Source organism: Betta splendens, chromosome 16 (genome assembly GCF_900634795.4).
Source record: "Betta splendens chromosome 16, fBetSpl5.4, whole genome shotgun sequence".
In the NCBI taxonomy this organism is placed as follows: Eukaryota; Metazoa; Chordata; class Actinopteri; order Anabantiformes; family Osphronemidae; genus Betta; species Betta splendens.
The window spans coordinates 17,758,136-17,779,757 of NC_040896.2; the positions used below are offsets into that span (position 1 = coordinate 17,758,136).

Sequence of the window (21,622 nt, forward strand, 5' to 3'; positions counted from 1 at the left end):
TCACTGGCTGTGGCCGTGAGATGTAACAAACAAGCCCTCGGTGTCTCCGCGCACACACTGCTCGCGCCGTGGCCTTTCGGCGGGGGGGAGGGGGAGCGTTTGAGGGGTGTGCAGTGTCATTTTCACGCGGGAGGTTCACGTTTACAGTTCATCAGGTCCGTGTCAAGCTGGGCCGTCTTTAAATTCGCCCTCTTTACCCCACGTCTGGAGCGGGGGATCCATGGGGGAACTAATTACTGGCTGAGCGGAACAAAGTAAAAAAAAATAAAAAGGATGTAGCAGTCGACGGTTGCTGAGTGCACGCTCGCACTGAGATCTATGGCGCCCGCCATCATGAGCGCAAGGCAGTTACACGCAGACATTAAAAGAAGGCCTTGACCCTCAGCGGTTACTGAAGCAGCGGACGAATTAACGCTGAACGCTGGCCCACAAAGAACCTCTGTGTCGCAGCACCGGCCGCGAAGACGACACATAGGAACATAGGAGGCAGAGAAACAAACGCGCTCCTATGGCAACAGAAAGAGAAAATACCTACGGCAGCGTTACTCCAACTGATACGCTCAATTTTCTTTAACCACCTACAACCTGGACACCTCGAACACAGAAAGGACTTTTCTGCACGACTGCAAGCAATGCGGATAAAAAATAAAAAAAAAACAGAAAAATGGCTCCTCAGACCCACAGTGAGTCTCAGGAGACTAAATCCTTTCTGGGATGACACTGTTGTCGCCATGGCACCAAACAGTAGGGAATGGGAATGTCAGAGGTCAGTGTACATCAAGAGAAAACGTCTTTACTAAGGCCGACAGGGAGGGTGAGATTCTGTACTTCTGGACGTGATGCTTTTTCACTGCTCACGCCCTGATACGGGTCCAGACGACGCAAATAGAACCTCAAACCCGTGCTGAACAAGCAGCGTCTTAAAGCGCTGACGTGAACACAGAGGGCTATAAAGTCGTCCTTCTCAACCCTGCGTGAATCACTTGTCTGAAGCGTCGCAGGAACATGAACATTGTTATTTAATGTCAAAAAGCGCAGCCTGACATTTTGACAGCATCTTCACGTTCTGTGTTCTGGTGTGTTCAAAATCAAACAGGTTCATTGTGACACGCGGCTGACACAAAGAAGACAAAGATCCGCATCGCGCGGCAGCAGCTGGAGCTCGTTCCTTTGGCAACAAGAGCCTCAGCTGGATGATGTCATTAACACACAATGAGCTTGTGATTTCAGATCAGACACGAGATCATACTCTCTCATTTGAGAATATTCATAAGCGACAAGTCAGTTCGTGATGGTGACTAGTTGGAACTAATTGTATTTGGAGAAATTAGGGCCACATTCAACAGGCAACTTTCAACGAATTATCCGAGTGTGTAAAGCAATAAAATGATATGTTTTATGCTTGTACAGTTCATGTTCACAAACCTTCAAGGCCCCGTTTGCTTTTTCAAGTCAAAACCACTTGTATTGTACGCTTTATTCCAGCTCACTGCAAAAAGCCTTGGTGGTCAGTGGCAGAGGTTCTGAATTGACAAAAAAGCCCATAACAAAAAAAACTTATGCAGACAAGGCTGAACCATGTCCAGTGAGAGCACTACCCAAAAAACATTTGAGCACCTGACTGAATGTCATGCATTATTCTGGTAATTATCTGCTCCAAAAGGAATTATAACGATTAAGCATTGAGTCTAAAAAGACTGTTTTCTCCTAAGAAAAATTCTATTGCAAAGCGTGAAATGGAGAAGATCCTGATCACCAACCCGTCTGTCATCGTCTAATAAATCTATTCATATATAAATAACGTCACCACAACCCAAGCAGAGCTCAGGCATAACATTGGCATTAACGGTCTTCCTGCAGGCATGTGGCATTTGAAGGAAGGCAGAATGAAAGGACAGCAAGGTTGGAACAGGAGTCACCACAGTCCTGCATAGGTCGACCATGACAAGGTTTAGTTAAATATAGAGTCTTTGTCAACTTTAACCCTAACGGGCTATTTATAAAGGCGTTGGGCAGAAGAGGCTGAGGATGCTGTACCATCCATTCAGATGTAAAACACTCCAACAACTCCAAGTCTCGTTGTACGAGGTGACAATTATGAACAGGCTACGTCCAATTAGTTATTAGTTTCAGGTTCTTAGCTACGATGAGTCAGCAACATTCTTTATCATTTAATTTAGCCCAAGGTTGAAGTGGGCAAAGTCTTAGATCACATCATGTAGTTTTCTCCTCTCTGGGCTCTCACAGCAGTAATAAACATCAATGCTAAGTCCAGTAGGCTGCATATAAATATATAAATCACAACCTAGAGGCAAATATTTACATTCACTTGGTTTTCAGCTCCAAAAACTGAAAGTTCCAGTGCAGATCCCGCGGTCCCACTCGTGGTTCAACACACGTGGCGGTGATAGAAGCTGGCGCATCGGAGGTCACACAAAGTCGGAATCACATTATTTGCCTGAAAATGCTTTGATGGGTGTGATCAAAGCCCGTTCACAGACCCAAAACAATATTTGTGAAGTCTCCACAGTGGCAGAGGTGCAGTAATTATGATTTACTCCAGGCACCAGTGAGATGGGGACTTTTATGGAGTTGATCAAAGAACAAAATGAGACGTTTTGCACCCATGAATGATCCTTTAACCCCAAAGTGCGGCCATTGTGATTTAAATGTGTCCCATTTGTATTGGCCTGCACCAGGTCAAGCAGAAACGCCAGCGTGGGCTCCGACGCGCCCGGCGTCTGAGCGGCGGCGCCGCCTCCCTTTATGGATCAGAGCAGCGCCACTGGCAGCAGAATGACTGCGTGCGCCGGGGAACAGAGTGCCAATGATTGCCTCGACAGATGCAGCCTTTCCTTCCACCTGAACACACTACATCAGCCCTGAAGGTAGCTGTCAGACATTCCCGCCATCTGATTAGTGTGTCACGGCAGCGGCGTGCCATGGAGGGAGAGGAGAGGGATGGGAATGATGTACCTCTATTTGTTTGACTCGCTGTCTCTCCACCTCCAGCTGTCTCTCCTTCTGTGTCGCACCAGCTCTTTCTGGCACTAGCGCTCTCCCACTTCCCGTTTACCGTCGCAACACGTTTCTCTCGTTGTTACTTTCCCTTTCTTGTGCTACGGGTTCACAGTTTGTGATACTTTGCCTCTCTCTCTCTCTCTCTCTGTCTCGGCCCACCTCCCTTTGTAGCTACCGCGCTCGTAGTCTCCTGGGAAAGACGGGAAACAGACAGGAGAGATCTGGAGCGCTGTGAAGGATCCGAGCGAGCAGCGACTGAAGTGAACCACTGTTTGAAAGTTAGCCCATTTCTTAGTAACGTCAACAGAGGCCTTCACTGTTATGGCCATCACCTAGAAACAAAGAAGAATAACAAATCTTCAATGAACGCAGTGATAAAAGTCAAGTCATCCCATCATTCTTTTTTTGTAAATTAGGTTGGAAAAAGAGGAACATGGATGATGAATGATTAGAGTTAACATTCTGCATCACATTGGCAGTTTCTATAAGAGCCTTCATCTCTACATGAGAAAAAGCAGAGTGTCAAATGCAAAAACGGGAAGTCAACATTTCAGCTAAAATGACACGTGCAAATTAAGAAAAACATTCCTCCAGCAGTTCTGCCGTCTGTGTGCTTTGGTTGTGTTTAGAGGAGGAGAGGAGAGGACAGACGAACACTAGGCTGATGCAGGTGGAGATGAAAAAAGGCTGCAGCAGGTAATAAAGCGTCAGCAAAGCCAACAGACCTTAAACAAACCTGGGAATTTAGCCTTTATGACGAGAAAGCGAGCGTGGGAACCTCTAGTTCTACACGAGCTGTAAATCTGCAATATTCACCGTTTCATTTGCTCTGAATATGTTGTAGCCTGAGCCAACAATAAACCAATTCTGGTGTGTGGTCTAAATTTAAGGGCAGCAAATGGCCTAATATTCCTGTTCTGCCTAGAAGAACCGCTCGATCCACTGTCACAAGTTACATGTAGGACATTTGACGCGAGGCTCCAGTTGGCTGAGGCCTAGAATTTAACGTGAACACGCCGAGCCAAGGCATGTGGACTCGCTGCCAACACTTTAAGAAGCTAAATGAGTCACGTCCATAATTTCATAAATGCAATGACTCAGGTTTACAGTGAAAGGCAAAGATAACACTAAAGCAGCACCACTCAAACACAGCAACAAATCCTAATATGACAGTGGCGGAATAAAAAAGCATAATGAAGAGATTATTTGCGCAGGAACAAAAGGCTTCGTTGCCCAACTCTCCTACTGTCCTCCACCATCTGGACCAGATCATCTCCACACAATAATGAATACTTGGAACAGCCTTTTCCCAGGCACGGGGGAACTGAAGGTAAAAGGCGCGCAGAAACGAGCGAGAGGGACGAGGGAAAACTTCACAGAGCAAAGAGAATACATAGATCAATGGGGAGATACACTAATCAGGCCCATCACAGGGATGTCTCTCTCTTTTCCTTCATGTTAGAAATTCACAGTCGCTTTTGTCGTGCTCCCGTATGAATTTCTGACTCAATTAATTAATAGCATTAATAAATGAAAGGCCTCTTTAATCTATATCAGAGTTTCTATTTATAATTACCATAGAAGATGGGAAGAAAATCAGTAAGTGTGACAATATGTTCTTCTTCCTATTTATTCCAGTTGAATTAACACCTAAATAAACAGCATTCAGGCACAGGAAGAAGAAAAGGCCATTAACTTATGGAAATTAGGGCCTTTCACATCTGTTGCTAAAGTAGATGATGGAACTTTACATGTTTCTCGCAATGATGTAAAAAAAATGTGAGAATGCAACATTTTAAAATGTTTTTTTTCCCTTTTGAATAATTTTACATTGTGAATTCAATTTGCAGGTCCAGGCACTGTAATTATATTTTCAGCTCTAAAAAGGATCCATTTGGTGAAAAATTAGAAGTATTTTTAGTTATTTTTATGAAAAGAAATATTTGGCGTGAAACCAAATCTTTCACAAACATTTTGAGAAGTTTAAATGCATGACTAACTTGGAGACAACTAGTAATGTTCTTTTAGCTCCATCTGGTGACTGACCCACTCACTGTGAGCTGATTAACTGGGCCATTCGTTGACATTTCTCATTTATTGGCATTGGTTGATAACTGCACTGACACTGATCAATATGGGTAAAAAATATCTGCGCACAGACCTGCTGCTGACACTGTCGCCATCTATGCAACGGAATATTACAGCATGAAAATGTGGGGGAAAAATACAGTATTTAGAAACACCACTGCAAATTAATTTTTTTAGCATTTGAAAGGAGCGCTGAATGAGAGTGACAACTGAAAATGCAGTTCTGGAGTTGCTTCTCTAGTTTCATCAGTTTACGGATGTACAACGTTCGTGTGCACGTGTAAACATGAGTAAAAACCCAGTAAAATACCGCAGTTCATCAAAACACCTGGCAGACAAACACGCCGCCTCTCCCAGAAGCTCCGGGCGCCTCCTGCATCTTAATAGCAGTTAAATGACACCTGCAAATTACGGTGCTAAAAAAATAACGACTTCCAGATATCAGATATTTTTCTCTCTTTTTGTTTTATCACACACACACAAGCACCTACAGGGTGCAACATGACAGACGTGGAGACGTGGCCACTCGAGTTACACATGATATTTAGAAGCAGAGTCCCATTCACAAAGACCACTAATTGTCCTTGTTTGTTGTTATCTAAACCGATCTGCAGCGGTGGCATCCATCAAAGTGAGCAAAACGCAAGACTTTGCAGTCCCGGCCCCCAGGAAGTCCTCTTATCTCTGAGCCCATCAGTGTCACCTGTGTAACTACAGCAACCTGGGGAGGACGGGTCCCAAATCCCCTAGCTCCATGTGCACTTCCCTCGTATTTAAAACACTCTACTGTACGTCCTTATAACGAGCTGCAGCCACTGAGAGCAGTGTGTTTTTTTACTTTGGGACCAAAACACCTGCTTATTTCCGTCAGTGTGTCATTGGGATTTACTGCTCAGACTCTGGGCGAGTCATCATCAACACAATTTGCACTGAGATGACAAATGAGCCTGCTAATCAGGGACAGCGCTGCTGGTTTTAACCCCGTTTGATGGAGCCGGCGACAACCAGCGTCAAGGAAAAGAAAGTGAGCAGGAACAACACGTACAAATCAATTACTGTAAACCTAACATACAAAAATACTGCAACATAAACACAATTAAATCACATCAAATGGATCAGAAATGTGATCAGAGGCAGCTCTACTACGATAATGTTGACAAATTATTATGTTCAGGCAAAATCCAGGGAGTCAACACCTTGTTAAATTTTGCTACTTCATGAAGCCCGAATAAAATAGTACTTAAATTAATCGCCTAGATCCACAGAGCTGTTTTAGTGCTGTTCCTGTTATGAATTGAATTATTATGTAAAGCGGTTCGTGCCACTTCTTTATCCATGCTACACGTTGGTGTTTATGTTTACTTACTCCAACTAAAAACTATCGAGTCAATGAACCGCAATTAAAATATTGAATCACACCTAACATGTGCCAACAATGGACTGTTTCCATATTACAGGTGCGCGGAACAGCGTTAATTACGGCCTCGGTGGCGTCGAGTGTCAGGGCGACGTGACATTTTGCCACGCTGCTAAATTCCAGGGTGCTAAAATTTAGCGTAGGCGTGCAGCCATCGTGAATGCCAAGCTACGTATGTTTTTCTACTATCGCGCTTGGATGAGAGCGTCTGCTAAAATGACCAACGCTTGTGAAGCTACCGTGTAAATGGCTCGCGACAGCTAAGTTACACTCACTGAGTTCGATGCGGACGTTAATCGTCCTGCCGTTAATGTGCGTAATATAGTATGCGAGGATTTGGTGCTCGGTGTTGGCAATTAACACATTGTACTGAAAAGCTCGACGGTTGTGAGGATAGAGACGCTAAAGCACCTACTGGACGTTCTCACAGGTAAAGCTGAGGCTGCGTCTCCTTACGCGCGCGTAGGTCTCTGGGTAATCACGGTGCGCGTTCACGTGTCTGCTCGAGCGTCGGACATTTGGCGAGGATGTTGGCTTTTATTCGTCGCCAACACTCTAATACTGTAAATCAAGTAGTCGATAAATTCTCAGGTCGAGACTAATCTGAAAGGGAACTGAGGAACACAGCAAATAAAACAGTGCAGTGGGCCCGAGTCTATAAAAACATATGCTGGTTCAATTCTGTACATGAACAAGCATCTCATGAACAAGTGACTGGTAGAAATTGTTCTCCGGTTTGTTTTACATATAATGACCTTCAACATCATAAGTCATGCTTTTTTTAGGTCTTTAATTTGCCACAAGATCAATCTGTGGGGTGCATTCAACCAGCACGGAGACAAACCTTTAATAGATCTGACCTTGAATGCAGCATTATGCAACATCAGCATCTAGGGTGACTCAACAGCTGAAGTACAAACAATGATTCAGCTCCGGAATTATTCCTCTTCACCGGCACTCTGCTGTACTGTACATAGGTCTCTCTTTTAGCATGTGACCTTAGTTCACCTGTACTGAAACGCAGATTTTGGCTGTGTCGCGTTGAGTGTTCTACAGAGAAAAACCAGACCTCGCGTTCACCTCTAACGGAGACTGCCTTCGAATACAAGTGGATAATTAGAGCCCGGGATGCCTTTAAAAAAAGCTTTTGACACAGGCTGATACGCGCATCCTCTATTTGACTTGACAGGGAAATTTGTGGACGTGGGTGTGGAGAGGGAGCTTCAGAAGAACGTGGCGCACGAGTGCTCAGACGACGCGAAAGACTCTTTGTCGGCAAACGCGCCGTGCTCGGGTTAAAACTATCGAAATAGACCTGGAACATTTGAGGGTCTGATTGTCGCGTAGGTGCTAACGAAAGCAACGGTATTGTTTATTAATCGTCACATCTGTTCAGTAGAGTGAGCCTGCGCTGTATATAGATCTAATGTGTGATGCTAAGCTGTATTTAAAGTCATAGTACAGCTTTACTGGTGGGAACACCCATTAAAATTAAATGTATCATATACACACATACATCATATGGTGAAACAATGTAAGGTTATTTCGTTGTGAGAGGAGCTCTGTTCAGTGTCTATGACCTCTGAGCCTTCAGGCGGCACTGAATGAGAAACTGGCTTCCTCTGAAGAGAACCACGCTGGCACAGCGATGGAAAAGCAGCATCCAACGCTGCAGCTACAGTAGAGGTGCAACCCGGAGGTCTGTCGAGCAAGGAGGGGGTCGCTCCTAAATGGCTGGAAGAGCAAGTCTACAGTACCTCCCTGAGGCCGGCTGGGCTCAGATGAGTCTGCATTCCACTGTGTTTTCATTGTAGGTATCAGACGTTGGGTCACTAAGACTGTCATCAGTAAAACGAGGTGCTTTACAGACACACACTGGGTGCTGACGATCAGGGCTCATTCTGCACGTGGACCAGTCGGGTTCATGCGTTTGCTTGACCGACCTGCCTGCAGTCAAGACCTGTCCCCTGTGGGAAATATACAGTGAAGCGTGCAACTGTCACCATAGACTGTTTATCAGCAGTGGGCAAACACTCACTTCAGTTCCCAAATGGCCTCCATTCAAATCAAAAACAAAAGTGATGTAACACAGTGGTAAACATGCAAACTGTAGGTCCCAAGATATCCTAAAAAGCGCTGTAGGCACCAAACTTCAAATTTGCTTGCACATATTTACAACAAAGTTGGACTTTTGTCAGATAAGATAAGACGTCGCAACTTTTCTAGAGATGCTTGTAGAGGCTTAAATGGAGGAGAGGGAGAAAAACTAAAACGACACAGATAAATCTTCCCACAGTATTTGAATGTCACGCTTTTGAGGGCTCACTGTAAACACTTGGATGACTGTTCAGCGGCTAAAGTAAACAAGGAGAAATCTTTGTATTTGCTCTTCATGTCCTCCTCTGCTCCTTCTTCCTCCGGCGAAGCATTTTCAGAAGGGGACGGTGGCTACTGGGATGACCCACCGTCAGTAAAGCAGCAGAAAGAAATGCTGGGGATTCTACTTTGGACACGTTCCAAACACATGACTGCTGTAGTCTGTCCAAAGTTTCATTATTGAGCACCGAACTCAATATTATTACAATGAAAAGGCAAAGTTGACATTTTTTTTGCGAGAACGTCTTTGTGGAGAGTTTTGCGAAGGTTGTTCAGTTTACACAAACCCATGTCAGGAACAGATCCACTCTATCGCCCTCGCTCTACAGCTCTTCCTGTCTGACACCTCGCTGACGTGACGAGCACACGCAGCCTTTGTCGTGGGCACATTAAAGGCGAACCCTCCTTTAGAAGTGATGGGGGGGAAGCTCCCCCCCCCCCCAACCCCGTCCCTGCCTGCCAGCCTTCAAAAACGGGGCTTTCAAAGTGCACGACTTCACGGCTGCTTCCTTACCTGGTCTTGAAGTTGGCCGGGTGTGGATGCCCGTCATACAAAGATAAAAAGTCATATTCCTCCTCCACTGCAAAAGATTGAAAAACTATATGAATCCGGTTGCCCTCGTCTGCAACAATCACCCAGGTACAGTTCGCTCCGTTCGGGTACCCGTATGGAAACCCGGGGCTTTCTATCGTCCCATTCCTCCCTTTTAAAGTGCCTCCGCAAGTGTGGATGAAACCTGAAAAGAAGGGAAACAGACACCGAATCATCATCACATGTTAGACAGAGCAGCATCAAGGTAAAAACTGTACAGAAATGTACTGAATTAAGCGCTACAAAGACAAAGATAACAATAACTCAACAGGGGCCTTTAAACGTTTAAACAAACCAGGCCAGAAGTTACTGAATGCAACGCTTTTATTGTAACAGCTGCATGCACTGTGTACATTTCACGTCCAATATTTCTTGAGCTCAGAACAAATTGTTGGGAAAAGCCCACATTGCTCTCAGCTGACAGAAACTCTGCAGGAAATCTGGCAACCAGCTTCGTAAAAGTCGAGCGGTTGTGTATCCATTCATGTTTTTAATTCCCCTTCATATTAAAAAAAAAAGTGCAGGCCGCTCTTGTGCAGGATGTCCGCAGTAAAAGCGCGAGACAGATGCTGCTTTGTTGTTCCCGGCGCTGCTGAGCAAAGTGCTTGATGCATCATTACTGCCCAAGTCTTTGCAGAGGGTCGGGAGCAACAAGCGGGGTCGTCCTCTTGCCCTTAACGTTCCGTTTTACGGCCCACTCAGGGTGTGTCTTTGCTCCGTGCAGCAGTAGAACGCTAGAAAATCAATCCCCGTGGTGTGCGGGGGGGTCAGGCGCGATGCCGTGGTTGTCCAACGTTAGCGACCCGGCTGAAGTTTGGGGCCTTAACGTGCCACGGCTCACTGCCTCACCCGTCGGTCGGTGACTGCACACTCGCGACGCCGGCGCGCGCTCCCGCTCGCGCTGAGAAAGGCTTATTCTATTCGAGGCTATCTTGAATGTTGTCTAATGAAATGCAAACTTAATTAAGATGCATGGTTTACCCTTCCACACAATTTACTCCCAGCGTAATTAGCTTTTCACACTCTGTAGGTAAAGGATGTTTTGCATAGTGTTGGCCACGCGCTGCGAGGAAAAAAGACACGACGCGCCGCCCGCGCGACTCCAGCGGCCGCTGACGAGACAGGCGTGCGGTAATTTCCAGCAACATGTACGACTCCTCACGAGCTGAGCAAATAGTCAAAACGTTAAGCCACGAGACGAACTGACAATTAATTTCCCTCTTGTCAAAACCGTGTCGTCTCATTATTTTTGCACCAAGCACAAAGCGGTTTCTACTTTACAGAAAACAACCCCGTTATCGCTTCCCGCAATCGTTCCATCTCCCCGCGCTTCAGGATATTATACCCACCGGGTCCGCTGGACAGGGCAGTAAATCTCCAGCTATTGTCTAAATAACTGATCTGCTCCCTGGATCAACGATCGGCACAAGCAGAGAGCGCGCGCGGCCCGTCCCGCGTGTGAACAAGTGCTCCGAACTTTCCCACGGACACCGGGTGTCTCTGGAATCACAGTCGCCGCCATTTTTTCCCCGCCGCGCCCGGTAATGAGTTGATCGGGGAACTTTCCCGCCCTGAGTCGTCGCACGTCCGAGGCCGGGCTGCTTTCATTCCCGCCACCGCCGAGGAGGACTGTGGAAAACCTGCCGCCTCCGGGGTCGGTCTGATCGAGGCCGGGACGCGGCGCATTACTGCTGCTTTCAAGTGCACTCAGGAACATTATAATTACCGCGACAGCCCGCTAAAAGGATCCAACGTATTTGTGAGCTTCGTGGAAAAAGTGTGGCTTTGTGGTGATGGGATTAGTGAGTGTGGTGGCACATTTTACCAACACTAGCCGTGTTTGGTTTTTGTCAGCGCAGATGATGTTTATGATTGTTTACATTGAATTATGAGACTCAAATGGGGTCTTTGTGTTAAATATCTAACGTGGTCGTTCTCCCCACGGCTACATTTAGCCTGTGTTCGTGTCTAAAAGCAATGGAAGACATGGTACATGACTGGGGGCCTGTGTGATGTCAGCCAACAGACAACCATTATGCCGCGAAGCAGAGCTCGCCTTCGGCTCTGCTGTTGCAGCTTAAGCTTAATTCACTTCAGTCAGAGGCTTAGAATTAGATAATTAGGAAGGAGGGATGCAGAAGGTTCAGTGATACACATGTTCCGATTTAGCCTAATTATTCAGCTGCTTCCATTTCATCAACACGCTGCAACATGAAGGCTTTAAAGCATCCTTGACCGAGCGTCAATGAAGCCACATGCTCCACTGTACTGTAGTTCCTGCAAAGCCAGTAGGATTCCCTGAAGGAAGCAATGTTAATGTGTTGATCACCTGGGTACCTCAAACCCAGGTGGCCAAATTTGACTATGTAGGTCAGCGAGAACAGTGCTAATCCCAGCATTAAACGCTCCACCGTCCAAAGGACGGCGCCAGTCCACATCCAGCGCCAACAGGAAGCGCTGCAGCGGCGCGTGGCCGCCAGGGAGCTGGATCTGACGCCGGTGCCGGTGACAGCGCAGCGGGGAGCCGAGCTGTCTGGAGCCGGAGCAAACGCTGTGACTGGAACCAGCGCTGCAGGAACTGGAGGGAATTCTGGGGTCTGGTGACGTGCCTGTCTCTTTTATTGGGTGGATGCCAGGCCCACGCTCCCTACAGCCCTATACATGCAGAACCCGGTCCCCCAGAAAGACGGGGTCTTGGATGTGGCTGCTGGGAATCGGCTGTTTAGATCCTGATGGAGGTGGAGATGCTCAATAGCTGGACGTCGGAGCGGTCTGTTGCTGAGACCAGTTGGGTGGGTACCAAGTAGGCTGGAACCAGTTTGACCAGTTCTGGGGCCAAACTGGGATCCTACCTGGAAGGTGGGAGGGGAATGATGTTGTCACAGCGAGTGGTGGAAGCTTCAGGGCCGTGAAGCGTGTTCCCTACCAGTTCACTTCAGCTGTGATTCCAGGGGAGCGAGGAGGAAGTGGAGGTCTGGGCCACGTGACACTAGCAGCGAGGACGGGCGTGAATGGACGGACGGGAGGAGAGGTGCTCTGAGACAACAACACAAACACCCGTGTGTTGCTTTCAGCTACACTCAGATGATTTTCACTGGCAAATGTGTTTATTGATTTTATTTGAAACCTTTACAGCGGCCGCAAGGACAGCACCTACGGGTCCGTCAGGCCCGAACCCAGAGACTGCAAATTGCAGAACTACACTGTGTTTACATGGCTGACTGGTGGCGTTTAAAGGCTCAACCCTGAATCTTCCTCCCTCCTGTATTCCTTTCATTACGTCCCTCCCACGTCTGCATTTTTTTTTCATTTTAAATTCCCCTCAACCTGAGATTCTTTGATTCTCTTTCCTTCCTCGGTCTCACTCACCTACCAATATTTCATTGACTGCTTCTTCAGCCAATCGTTCCCCCAATCTCTCGCCATTCCTCCGTCTCCCACCTCTCATTTCCCAGCTACAGCGTTGCCCCCCTCGTTTCTGTCAGCCATTATGAATTAAAATTCCCCTTTTCACTGCTCTAAATCATACAAGCTTGTAATATGTTAAGCACCGTCATTTCTATAAAAGCCGTGTCTATAAAAAGAGCGTCGTAAACATCCGTCTTGTTACTGGAAGGAGAAAAACACGGCTCGGTGATGAGCAGGAACACGCGCTGGATCGCTTTAGCTCGGTTCGGTGTCACCCCTCCTCCGCTCGTCCTGACCATCATCATTACATCAACAGTAAAACACAGTCCCTGGGGTTCCCTGACCCGCGTTCACACCCGCAGCAGCACCGGCCGTAAATTCTGACGAGAAAGCGAATTAACAGCACGCTGGGATCGCGCGGCGGGTGGCGGGTGGCGGGCGGCGGCGGTGGGGTATGAATCAGGATCATAACACACACGTCTGGCAGGAGCCGGGGGGGGGGGGTCTCAGCAGGGGGCCGGGCCGCTTGACAGACAGTCCAGCGACGGCCCCAGCTGTTCCTCGCATACCTGGGCCCGACCGCTGCTCCTCCACCCCTTCACAGATAAATGGCAGCTGTTACGCATCCTGATGAAGGCATCAACACTACCTGCGTATGTCTGCGCGTGATTATATGCATATTTATGCTGCCGCGGAGCTTCTCGTTAATGCAGGGAGCAAAGCAAAACTACTAAACATGATTCTCTCATCGTTTGCCAGTGAATATAGAGATTTTAGGCAGAATGAGGCAGTTAATGAACCACATTGCTCTACCCTGTGTGGATGGAAAATAAGATTGATTTTGTAAGCAGAATGCATTATGCATCCTATTATTTTCGAGGCCTAAATGAATTGGTTGCAGGCTAGATTGGTTATTTAATATTTGTTTTAACCCTGGGAAGAAAATGAAAGACAACGCCGCGGCTTTCCAGTACATGGACTATAGTGAACGAAGGGGAAGGCCCCCCGCGGAGAGGAAAACAACCAATATGTTGTCATCCACCATTTGATGCCGATTTGTGCTTGAGCAGTAAAGAGAAATGATTAGGAGCAGCAGAGGAAGGGGGAAGGAGGAGTCATTTACTGCCATCTAAATTATTATGAGTGACAAACAGACCATAGGGTAATGGCTGATGATGGCTATGAGAGATTGCTCGTCCCGAATGACCATTTTTCAAATCAGCATCATTAAATAGGCTTAGAAAATAAACCCTTTCTAGTCGGACCTGCTCCCTTTGGGCGGTTGCCTCAGGCTCCCACAGGGCACATTTGAATTCTATTCCTCCCCCGGCAGTCCCCCGTTGAATTCTAATGAAACATTGCAGCACGTTGGCACATTTATTGTCTCCCATTTGCGATATTGTCTTTATAGTGTATTAAATTTTTAAAATTCCCCATTTATTATCTATCTGTTGTTTCCAGTCCGTGCGGTGGAATGCACGTCCATCACTATTCCCTGTTTCTGGTGAGACAATTAAGTTTATCTGATCTAACGAATGCGGTGGCTTAGAGCAATCAGTCAAACACTAAACAAAGGTTTCCATGTTCTTGATGGGATTCAAGTCGCGGCGGCTGAGGAAAATGTTACAACGGCCCTTGGGCGCCAGTCAGTGGAAGCATAACTGTTGGAGCAACAATTAGCACGTTCCACGAAAGGTCATTTAGGTTGTGAACATTCCTGAGACACTAGACTGTGGTTTCGGCCCTGAACAGTGACCTCCTGCAGAGTGTTTGTTCTTCGGTACATGTACATCGATCAGAGGTTTCTTTAAGCAGAGACCCCGAACCAGCTGGAGTTCGTTAGGTTGCTCAAACCCATTCCAGCAAGCGGAAATAAAGACACAATAAGCAGCGGTGTGAGCCATATATCACCTTAGGATAAAAACACACAACTGTAAAAGTCATGAAGACGGTTTCTCGTATCTACGAACTCTGAGATGCATTGAGTCCAGTTGCAGCAGTTTCCTTTGAGGCTGGTTTAACACCTGAAAGGCCTTGTGTTTTGTCATTTCCCACTGGTTCTGACTGACTTTGGACATGCATATAGAGTGTATGATGCATTATGGCACATCAGTGGTCCCGGTCCCAATCAATGAGCCTCCTGAGCTATGTCCCCCCCGACTCCTCTTCCGGCCCCTGACTCATCCCTGTCATGTATCTCCGTATGCTTAGTCAGGAAAAGCTCGTCCTCTGGCCGGCGTTTCATCATTGTTTATGATGATGGCCTATCACACGCGGAGGGGGAGGCAACAGCCCCACTGCTAGCAATCAAAGTCAAAGCGCAAAAAACCCACAGTGGCGCTCACTTGACCTTAAGCTCGTGTCAGCCGACGTGGAGATATTCATCAGCAAGTGCTGTCGGCGGCGCGGCGAATGCAAAGATAGCGGAGGAAAGGTCACCACACGGGCTGGGCGGATTCATTCACCGCAGCCTCCTGCTCCGGCCATGATACGCGCACCGCCGCTGAGTAGAGGCTTTTGCACAAGTGCAGAAATGAATGTTTGGGAAGAATTTAACGCTAATGTGATCTGAGCAAAACTAAAGGAAATGAAAGGAGGGTGAAAGCGAGGCGTTGGAGTCCCTCGTGCTGCTTGTCTGCTGCCATGCAGATCACCTTCAGGGTCTTCTCATCCAGCAACACGGTGTTTCGGGGTTATATTTAGCCGTAATTCAGTATTTAGAGCACCGAGCTGGGTTCTGAGCCACGGACGTGGACCACGCAGGCAGACAACCCAGTTCCTCCTCTAAAGACCGATTGGGACGAGGCGCAGGCGACAGCGCGAACAGACAGGAACCTGGAGCCCACGCTCCCCAAGTGACGGAGTCCACGCGGGAAAAGTCGCGGCGCCGCCACGAGTCACACTGATGGAACGTGCATAATCACAGCACCGCACCATGCTTGTCTGCGTGCTTGATGAAAGGAAAATGTTCCCCATACAGCAGGAAGAGAAAAGAGGCTTTCTAGAGAATGACTATTACCTCATGAGTGTGTCACTGCAATTTGGGAAAGGGGCTCTGAAATATTCCATTTGGTGGTTTTAAATTGCCAGGCACTGAGGTGAAAAATACTAAAATCAAATACACTGTCACGCTGAAACACAGCTGGCACATGTACAAATGCCCGAACCACACACGCACACACACACACACACACACACACACACACACACCACTGCACAAGGTAATAACAGTGGTTGTGCGCCGCGTGGCCAAGTATAATAACTGTTTCCCAGCGTCTGCGTGCTGCTGGTGGTTCAGCTACTTCCCAGCAGATCCTGTATTTTATGGCTAGACACCAATACGTCCTCAAAGTGCTACTGAGTCATATTGCACCTGATGCCAGGCCACCACTGCGAGGGCTGCTGTACAACACGGAGCCGCGAGCCAACAACACATGGAACGGGACGCGTGTCTCTCCAGCCTCCAATCTAGCAAACAAACAGAAGCATCGGCGCAAAAAAAAACGCGGAAGGAGCGAAGAAGCCGCCGTTTTCCCTCGGTTTAACCTCCTCGTCGCGTGGTCGGGAGGTCTTCGTCAGACGCAAGGCGCCTCGCGCACCTCAATCACTGGTTTACAAACCACCTCATTAACACTAAGCAAGCTGTGGATACTAATTAAACCAATTCCACACATGCTAAAACGAGACCTTCTAGGAAAAAGCCGCCGCCGCTGTAACAGTGTGTTTGGTGCTTCGCCATTTAAAGCCCGTTGCTAGTGTTTTTAGTGTAACAGCACTTTGACCTTATGACTGAGATGACTGGACACAGATGAATAAATAAACGCCTAAAAAAAAACATACAGCGGGGAACCAAAATCCAATGTTCACAGCACGGAACTCCAGAATCAGATGATTAGACAATCAATGAGTTTTTCAGAAAGCACAGCAGCAGCCCTAATGTGTTTTCTTGACTAAAAAAGCAGCGTGACAGCGGTGGTTGGCAGAATTGTAAGAGCCAATGGTCAAATTAACTGTTATTTAGCGTCTATGGAGAAATCAATCATTTCCTTAGCGGCTGATCTGAGAGCAGCCCACTGCCGCGTGCTCTACCTGTCTCCTTCCATTTTCCGCCCAGGCGAAATATGCAATTCCCAACACTGACTTCTGGACATTGACGGCAAAGGGGTGTAGTCGTGTGAGGCGATCCCCACTTATCATTTTAATTGCTGTTGAAATTCGGTGTGAAATTACAGTAACCTCCGCTGAGCAGACTACCTTCTCAATTACCGTCACGCCGCGCCGCTTTGTCTCCCTGACCGCGCTTCGCCTTCGCCCGCTCGTCTCCGCTCCCCCGTCACACGTCAAAAGAGCCCGGCGACGGCCGCGGAGGCAAACAAGAGCGGCGGAGGAAGACGGGAGGAGGCACCGCAGGTTCGAAGGTGAATGCAAATGGAAATGGAGGATTCAATTTGACTAAATAAGGATGAAAACACCTCAAAAGTGACTTCACGATGCATTATCTCTTAATCTTACTGCAAAGATACATCATCTCCCACAATCAATGTGATGCTATCTCTCAGTGAGGTTTCATATATTTTAACCACCGTATAGAAAAAGCTAAATGAATGCATAGATCCTTTTTTTATCTGCAAATACGCCTGCAGACAGCTAACAGACGCTAATCCCCTTTGAAAACAGAGCCTGAGGAGCAGGAGACGGTCCACCTTGGATCTGATTCCTCCACACTAGAAGGGGTCTCTCCTCCACCTATTAGCTGTAATCTCAACAAACGATGGGCTATTTCTCCCACCGGAAGACGAGATACTGCCAATCTCTTTCTCGCCGTGAGTGCTGATTATGCGGAGGCCGATACCCGGGAAGAACTGACTTAATCAGAACCAGGAAGCTGTCAGGGGCAGGTGGGCCCAGGCTGGAGCCACGGGCAGTGGGCCGGGGGGGGGGGGGGGGGGGGGGGGGGCGTTCTGGTGCATCTCATAGGTCTATCCACTCAGTCGTCAACTGGAAGAGGCATCAGGAATCCAGGGAGGGAAACTTTTCTTCTTACTTCCTGTTTCCTGCAGAATAGTTCCGTATTTTTCCAGGGGCATTAGGACCTAAGTGATTCTTCAGGCTGTCTGTCTGTCTGTTCTCTCACTCTTCTGCTCTTCTTTGGTTGTGGGCATCAAGAGCCATTGGGGCAGTGGGATAATGCCCCACATTCCCTGTAGATAGTGTATAATTACACAGACAAATTGTAATCCTGATTAGCCCGAGCAGCCTTTCCAGCCTGTTTACATAATCACATTGAGTGAAAGTCTTCATCAAGGGCTCAGTAGCCAGATTACTGTCTGTGCAGAACCCACCTGATTACCACCAATTAGCGCCTGATACGTCGCTAAGCATTAGGAAACATGGAAGGTATGTGGGATTTGGAGGAAATAGACCCAACTATCTGTTGCCAGGCATCAACTCTTGACTGTCACTGATGGGCTGATAAACAGGCCTGAGAGGCGCTGATCGTTTCAGCCCGACTCTCTTTCCTATTCCATCTGACATTTTCACGCACCCGGTCAAACGTTTGTCATGAGCCTGAAGTGCTGTCATCTTAGTGACTGTCTCATTATGGCGAAATTGATTGATTGTCGGCCGATTGATGGGCGCAGTGTAATGTCACGAAAGGGCAAACACAGATCAAGATAAGATAAAGTAACATGTTCGGTGTCAGCATGAAGGAATTCAGTTTGCATTTGAGGAGGGTTTTCCTGCCTCAGTTCCTGTATCATACAAAAAAAAATCACACGTGATCGCCACCGTTTCACTATTTCCATAAATACGGGCGCAAACGTCTGTCTGTGTGAAAAGTTACAGATCTAACAGGTAGTTGAGAGTCAGAACTCTCTCCCAACGCCCACACGCAAGGTGCTACGAAGCGAAGCGCCCGCGTTCCCCGTCAATGAAGAAAGCACCTGGAGCAAAGCGATCTCGCGCGAACGTTGCCACGTTTTCGCGGCCTCATTAGCTTAGCGGGACACGCGGCTCACAGGCCGGAGCCGCTCGATGCCGCGACGCCGTGGGAGCAGAGGGGCGTCGTGCTCCGCGGCACGGCTCCCTTCACCCGAACCTCCGTCCATTCCGCCTCCGACTCCCTAATAAGTAGATTAGTAGAGAGGTTGGTGGCGGCCGAGAGGTTTGACATTGCCACAGTGTGGGTGGTGATGAAACAGCACTGTGCCCGACTCTGCTTAACTGGACTTGGCTGGTTCCTGGTGGCCACTGCTGCTCTGCATGCTGCACGCTCCGTCCACCCCCACTGGAAAGACGCGAGAACCGCTCACAGGCTGAACAATCTGCATGTAAATTGATATCGGAGTGTCCACACTCAGACCCACGTATGTGCTTTCAGCAGATAAGGAGGCACGCTCTCGCTCTCTCACGCACGCACGCCGGCCGTGTAGACAAAATAAACAAGGAGAAAACCACTTCGATGGCCGGGATTGGATTCGCCTCCTTCCGTGGGATGACATTTCGCTGGCGATGAGGGTTTGAACGCTGCATGAGACTGACGCGCGCGCCGGTGACGTTTGTTTTCCTGCAACGTTTAATTTCCCAGCAGACGGGGGACGAGGACGTGGTGCTTGCGGTGTGGTTAAATGAGCAACAATTGCTTTATTGGTCCGCGCAGGGGCTGAGGTATGGATCTGGGCTGGATCACATTAGTGCTGGGAACACAGAGGAGGTGCAAAGTGTGAGGATCCTGCAGCCTCAGACTCTACGTAAGAATGTGAAACGTGCTGGGGCTATTTTACAAAAACGTCCTTTCTTTTAAACCAACTTTGCTGATGCATAAAATAAGAGGCATTATACCAGCAGTTGCCTCACGGCGGGGGGTATTCAAATTGACTGGAGCCTGGGAAAAAGCCCCTGGAATACTAACAAGCCCACCTTACACCTGTCTGTACTGGCAGGTCCGATAAACACCAGTCAACAAATTGGTTCCACGCTACTAATTTCCCTCCCCCGTCCCCCGGATGGCTCAAGTAGCATTTCTGCTGAGAAACTGGCCCGACGCAAATCCCACATAAACACTTGGAAACTCGAGGCATCAAAGGGGGGGAAATGCGGGCGTCTCTCGCTTAAATAAATTAGAATCCCTCCACATCACACGGAAAAATCTGCAGTGGATGCACTCACTAGTTAGCCTACTAAGCAAAGCAGCTCACGTAGGCTATTAGAAGGAGCGTAGGCTCCTGCAAGGAAATCTATTGAGCGGCCGAGTCAAAGCCTGCGTCGAGCGCCGAAGCGGCCAAACGCGTGCCCTAAAAGTCCACGCCGTAGACGGTGCCCGCACGTTTGCCCACGTCTGTAACGTTAAAGCTTTAGGTTTCTGTCACGCGCGCACCTACAGACGCACAAACAGACACACACACACACACACGCACACATACATACACATACACGCACCCGCGCGCGCCCGCCCGCACTAAATGCATCAGAAGACAGAGAGCGTTGCTGCAGTGGCTCGTACCTTTCACACAAGTGAACATCAGTGAAAAGATGAGATTCCAAAAAACAACTCCCGTCCTAATCCGCATCGTTTTGGCGTGAACAAAGTCCCCCCGGCCACATTTAACGCATCTCCTGTTGAAAACGTCCCTCAGTTCAATAGATCCGTCGTAGTATCCGTCTCTGTAAATCCCCTTCATGTTCACTAGTAACGCATGCAACCTATAGGCTGTTTCTTTCTTTCTGTGGGGCTGAAGTAGGATCCCTCCTCTGAGGAGAAGCCGACAGAGCCGCGCTATGTCAGCTGATAAGAGACAAGTGAGCGAGACTGAATTTTAGGATAGAACCACAGCAACCTGGACGAGGGCTCAACCATCTCTGCCGACAGGGGCATCAAATGCGCGGATCTCTGCTGGCGCGCGCTGGCATCTGCCGTTCAGCATCGCTCCATTGGAAACCGACTGAGGACGGGAAGGAGACTAGTCTACGATTTGAACGCTGCGTTTATCGATCGGCAACTGAACCACGCAGAGTGAGGGAGAAAAGGTGGCGTTAGGGAGGGGGGGGGGGTGAGGAGGAGAGGGGGAGCGTCCTGTGTAAGTATGATGTGGCTGATGAGTGAGTAACAAACCATGAAGTGGGAACAGCGCGGTGTAGGTGGCAGGAGAGAACGAGGCTGCTTTCAGGGAAAGACTGTAAATCCGGAGATAGGAATGAACTCTGTTAATGACAGCCCGTGCTTTTTTTATGCGTCTTGCGCGCGTGTGGTGTGAGGTGAGGTGAGGTTCGGGGGCTGGGGGGTGTCAGGTGAGTCTCAAACAGGCAGCAAACCATCCCGCACGCTGGGGGGAGGAATTCGCCTGGTAGGCAATCCCACCGCAACTCCGATTCTCATTTTAGAGATCGAGCGCAGCCCGTATTGGGAGTGATGCGGCTGGGTAATTTGCAATGCAAAGACGGGATGATGACGGCGCAAAGCGCAGCTCACTTGCAGTGGGGCTCTTCTGCCATCTAGCTTCGGAAGAATCACCGACCCCTACTTTGTAACGGAGAGGAAAGGGAGCAGGGAAGTGAGAGGCCGTGATTTCACATCAGAATGAACATCACTTCGCCCATAACAGACACACACACACACACACACACACACACACACACACACACACACACACACACACACACACACACACACACGCACGCACACACGCACGCACGCACGCACACACACACACACACACACA

General features: G+C 48.3%; 1 protein-coding gene across 7 annotated transcripts in view; it reads right to left on the reverse strand.

Moving 5' to 3' along the window:
* The window catches only part of LOC114843637 (CUB and sushi domain-containing protein 3-like), a 146,494-nt gene extending 125,593 nt beyond the window's left edge, over window positions 1-20,901 (reverse strand). For all 7 annotated transcript variants that reach the window (XM_029130369.3, XM_055503009.1, XM_055503007.1 and 4 more), the window contains exons 1-2: window positions 20,407-20,901; window positions 9,417-9,639 (exon numbers count right to left, since the gene is read on the reverse strand). In XM_029130369.3, coding sequence (XP_028986202.1) covers window positions 9,417-9,639; window positions 20,407-20,584 — 401 coding nt within the window. In that variant the 5' untranslated portion in view covers window positions 20,585-20,901. The remainder of the gene's footprint in view (window positions 1-9,416; window positions 9,640-20,406) is intronic.
* Window positions 20,902-21,622: the final 721 nt, after the last annotated feature.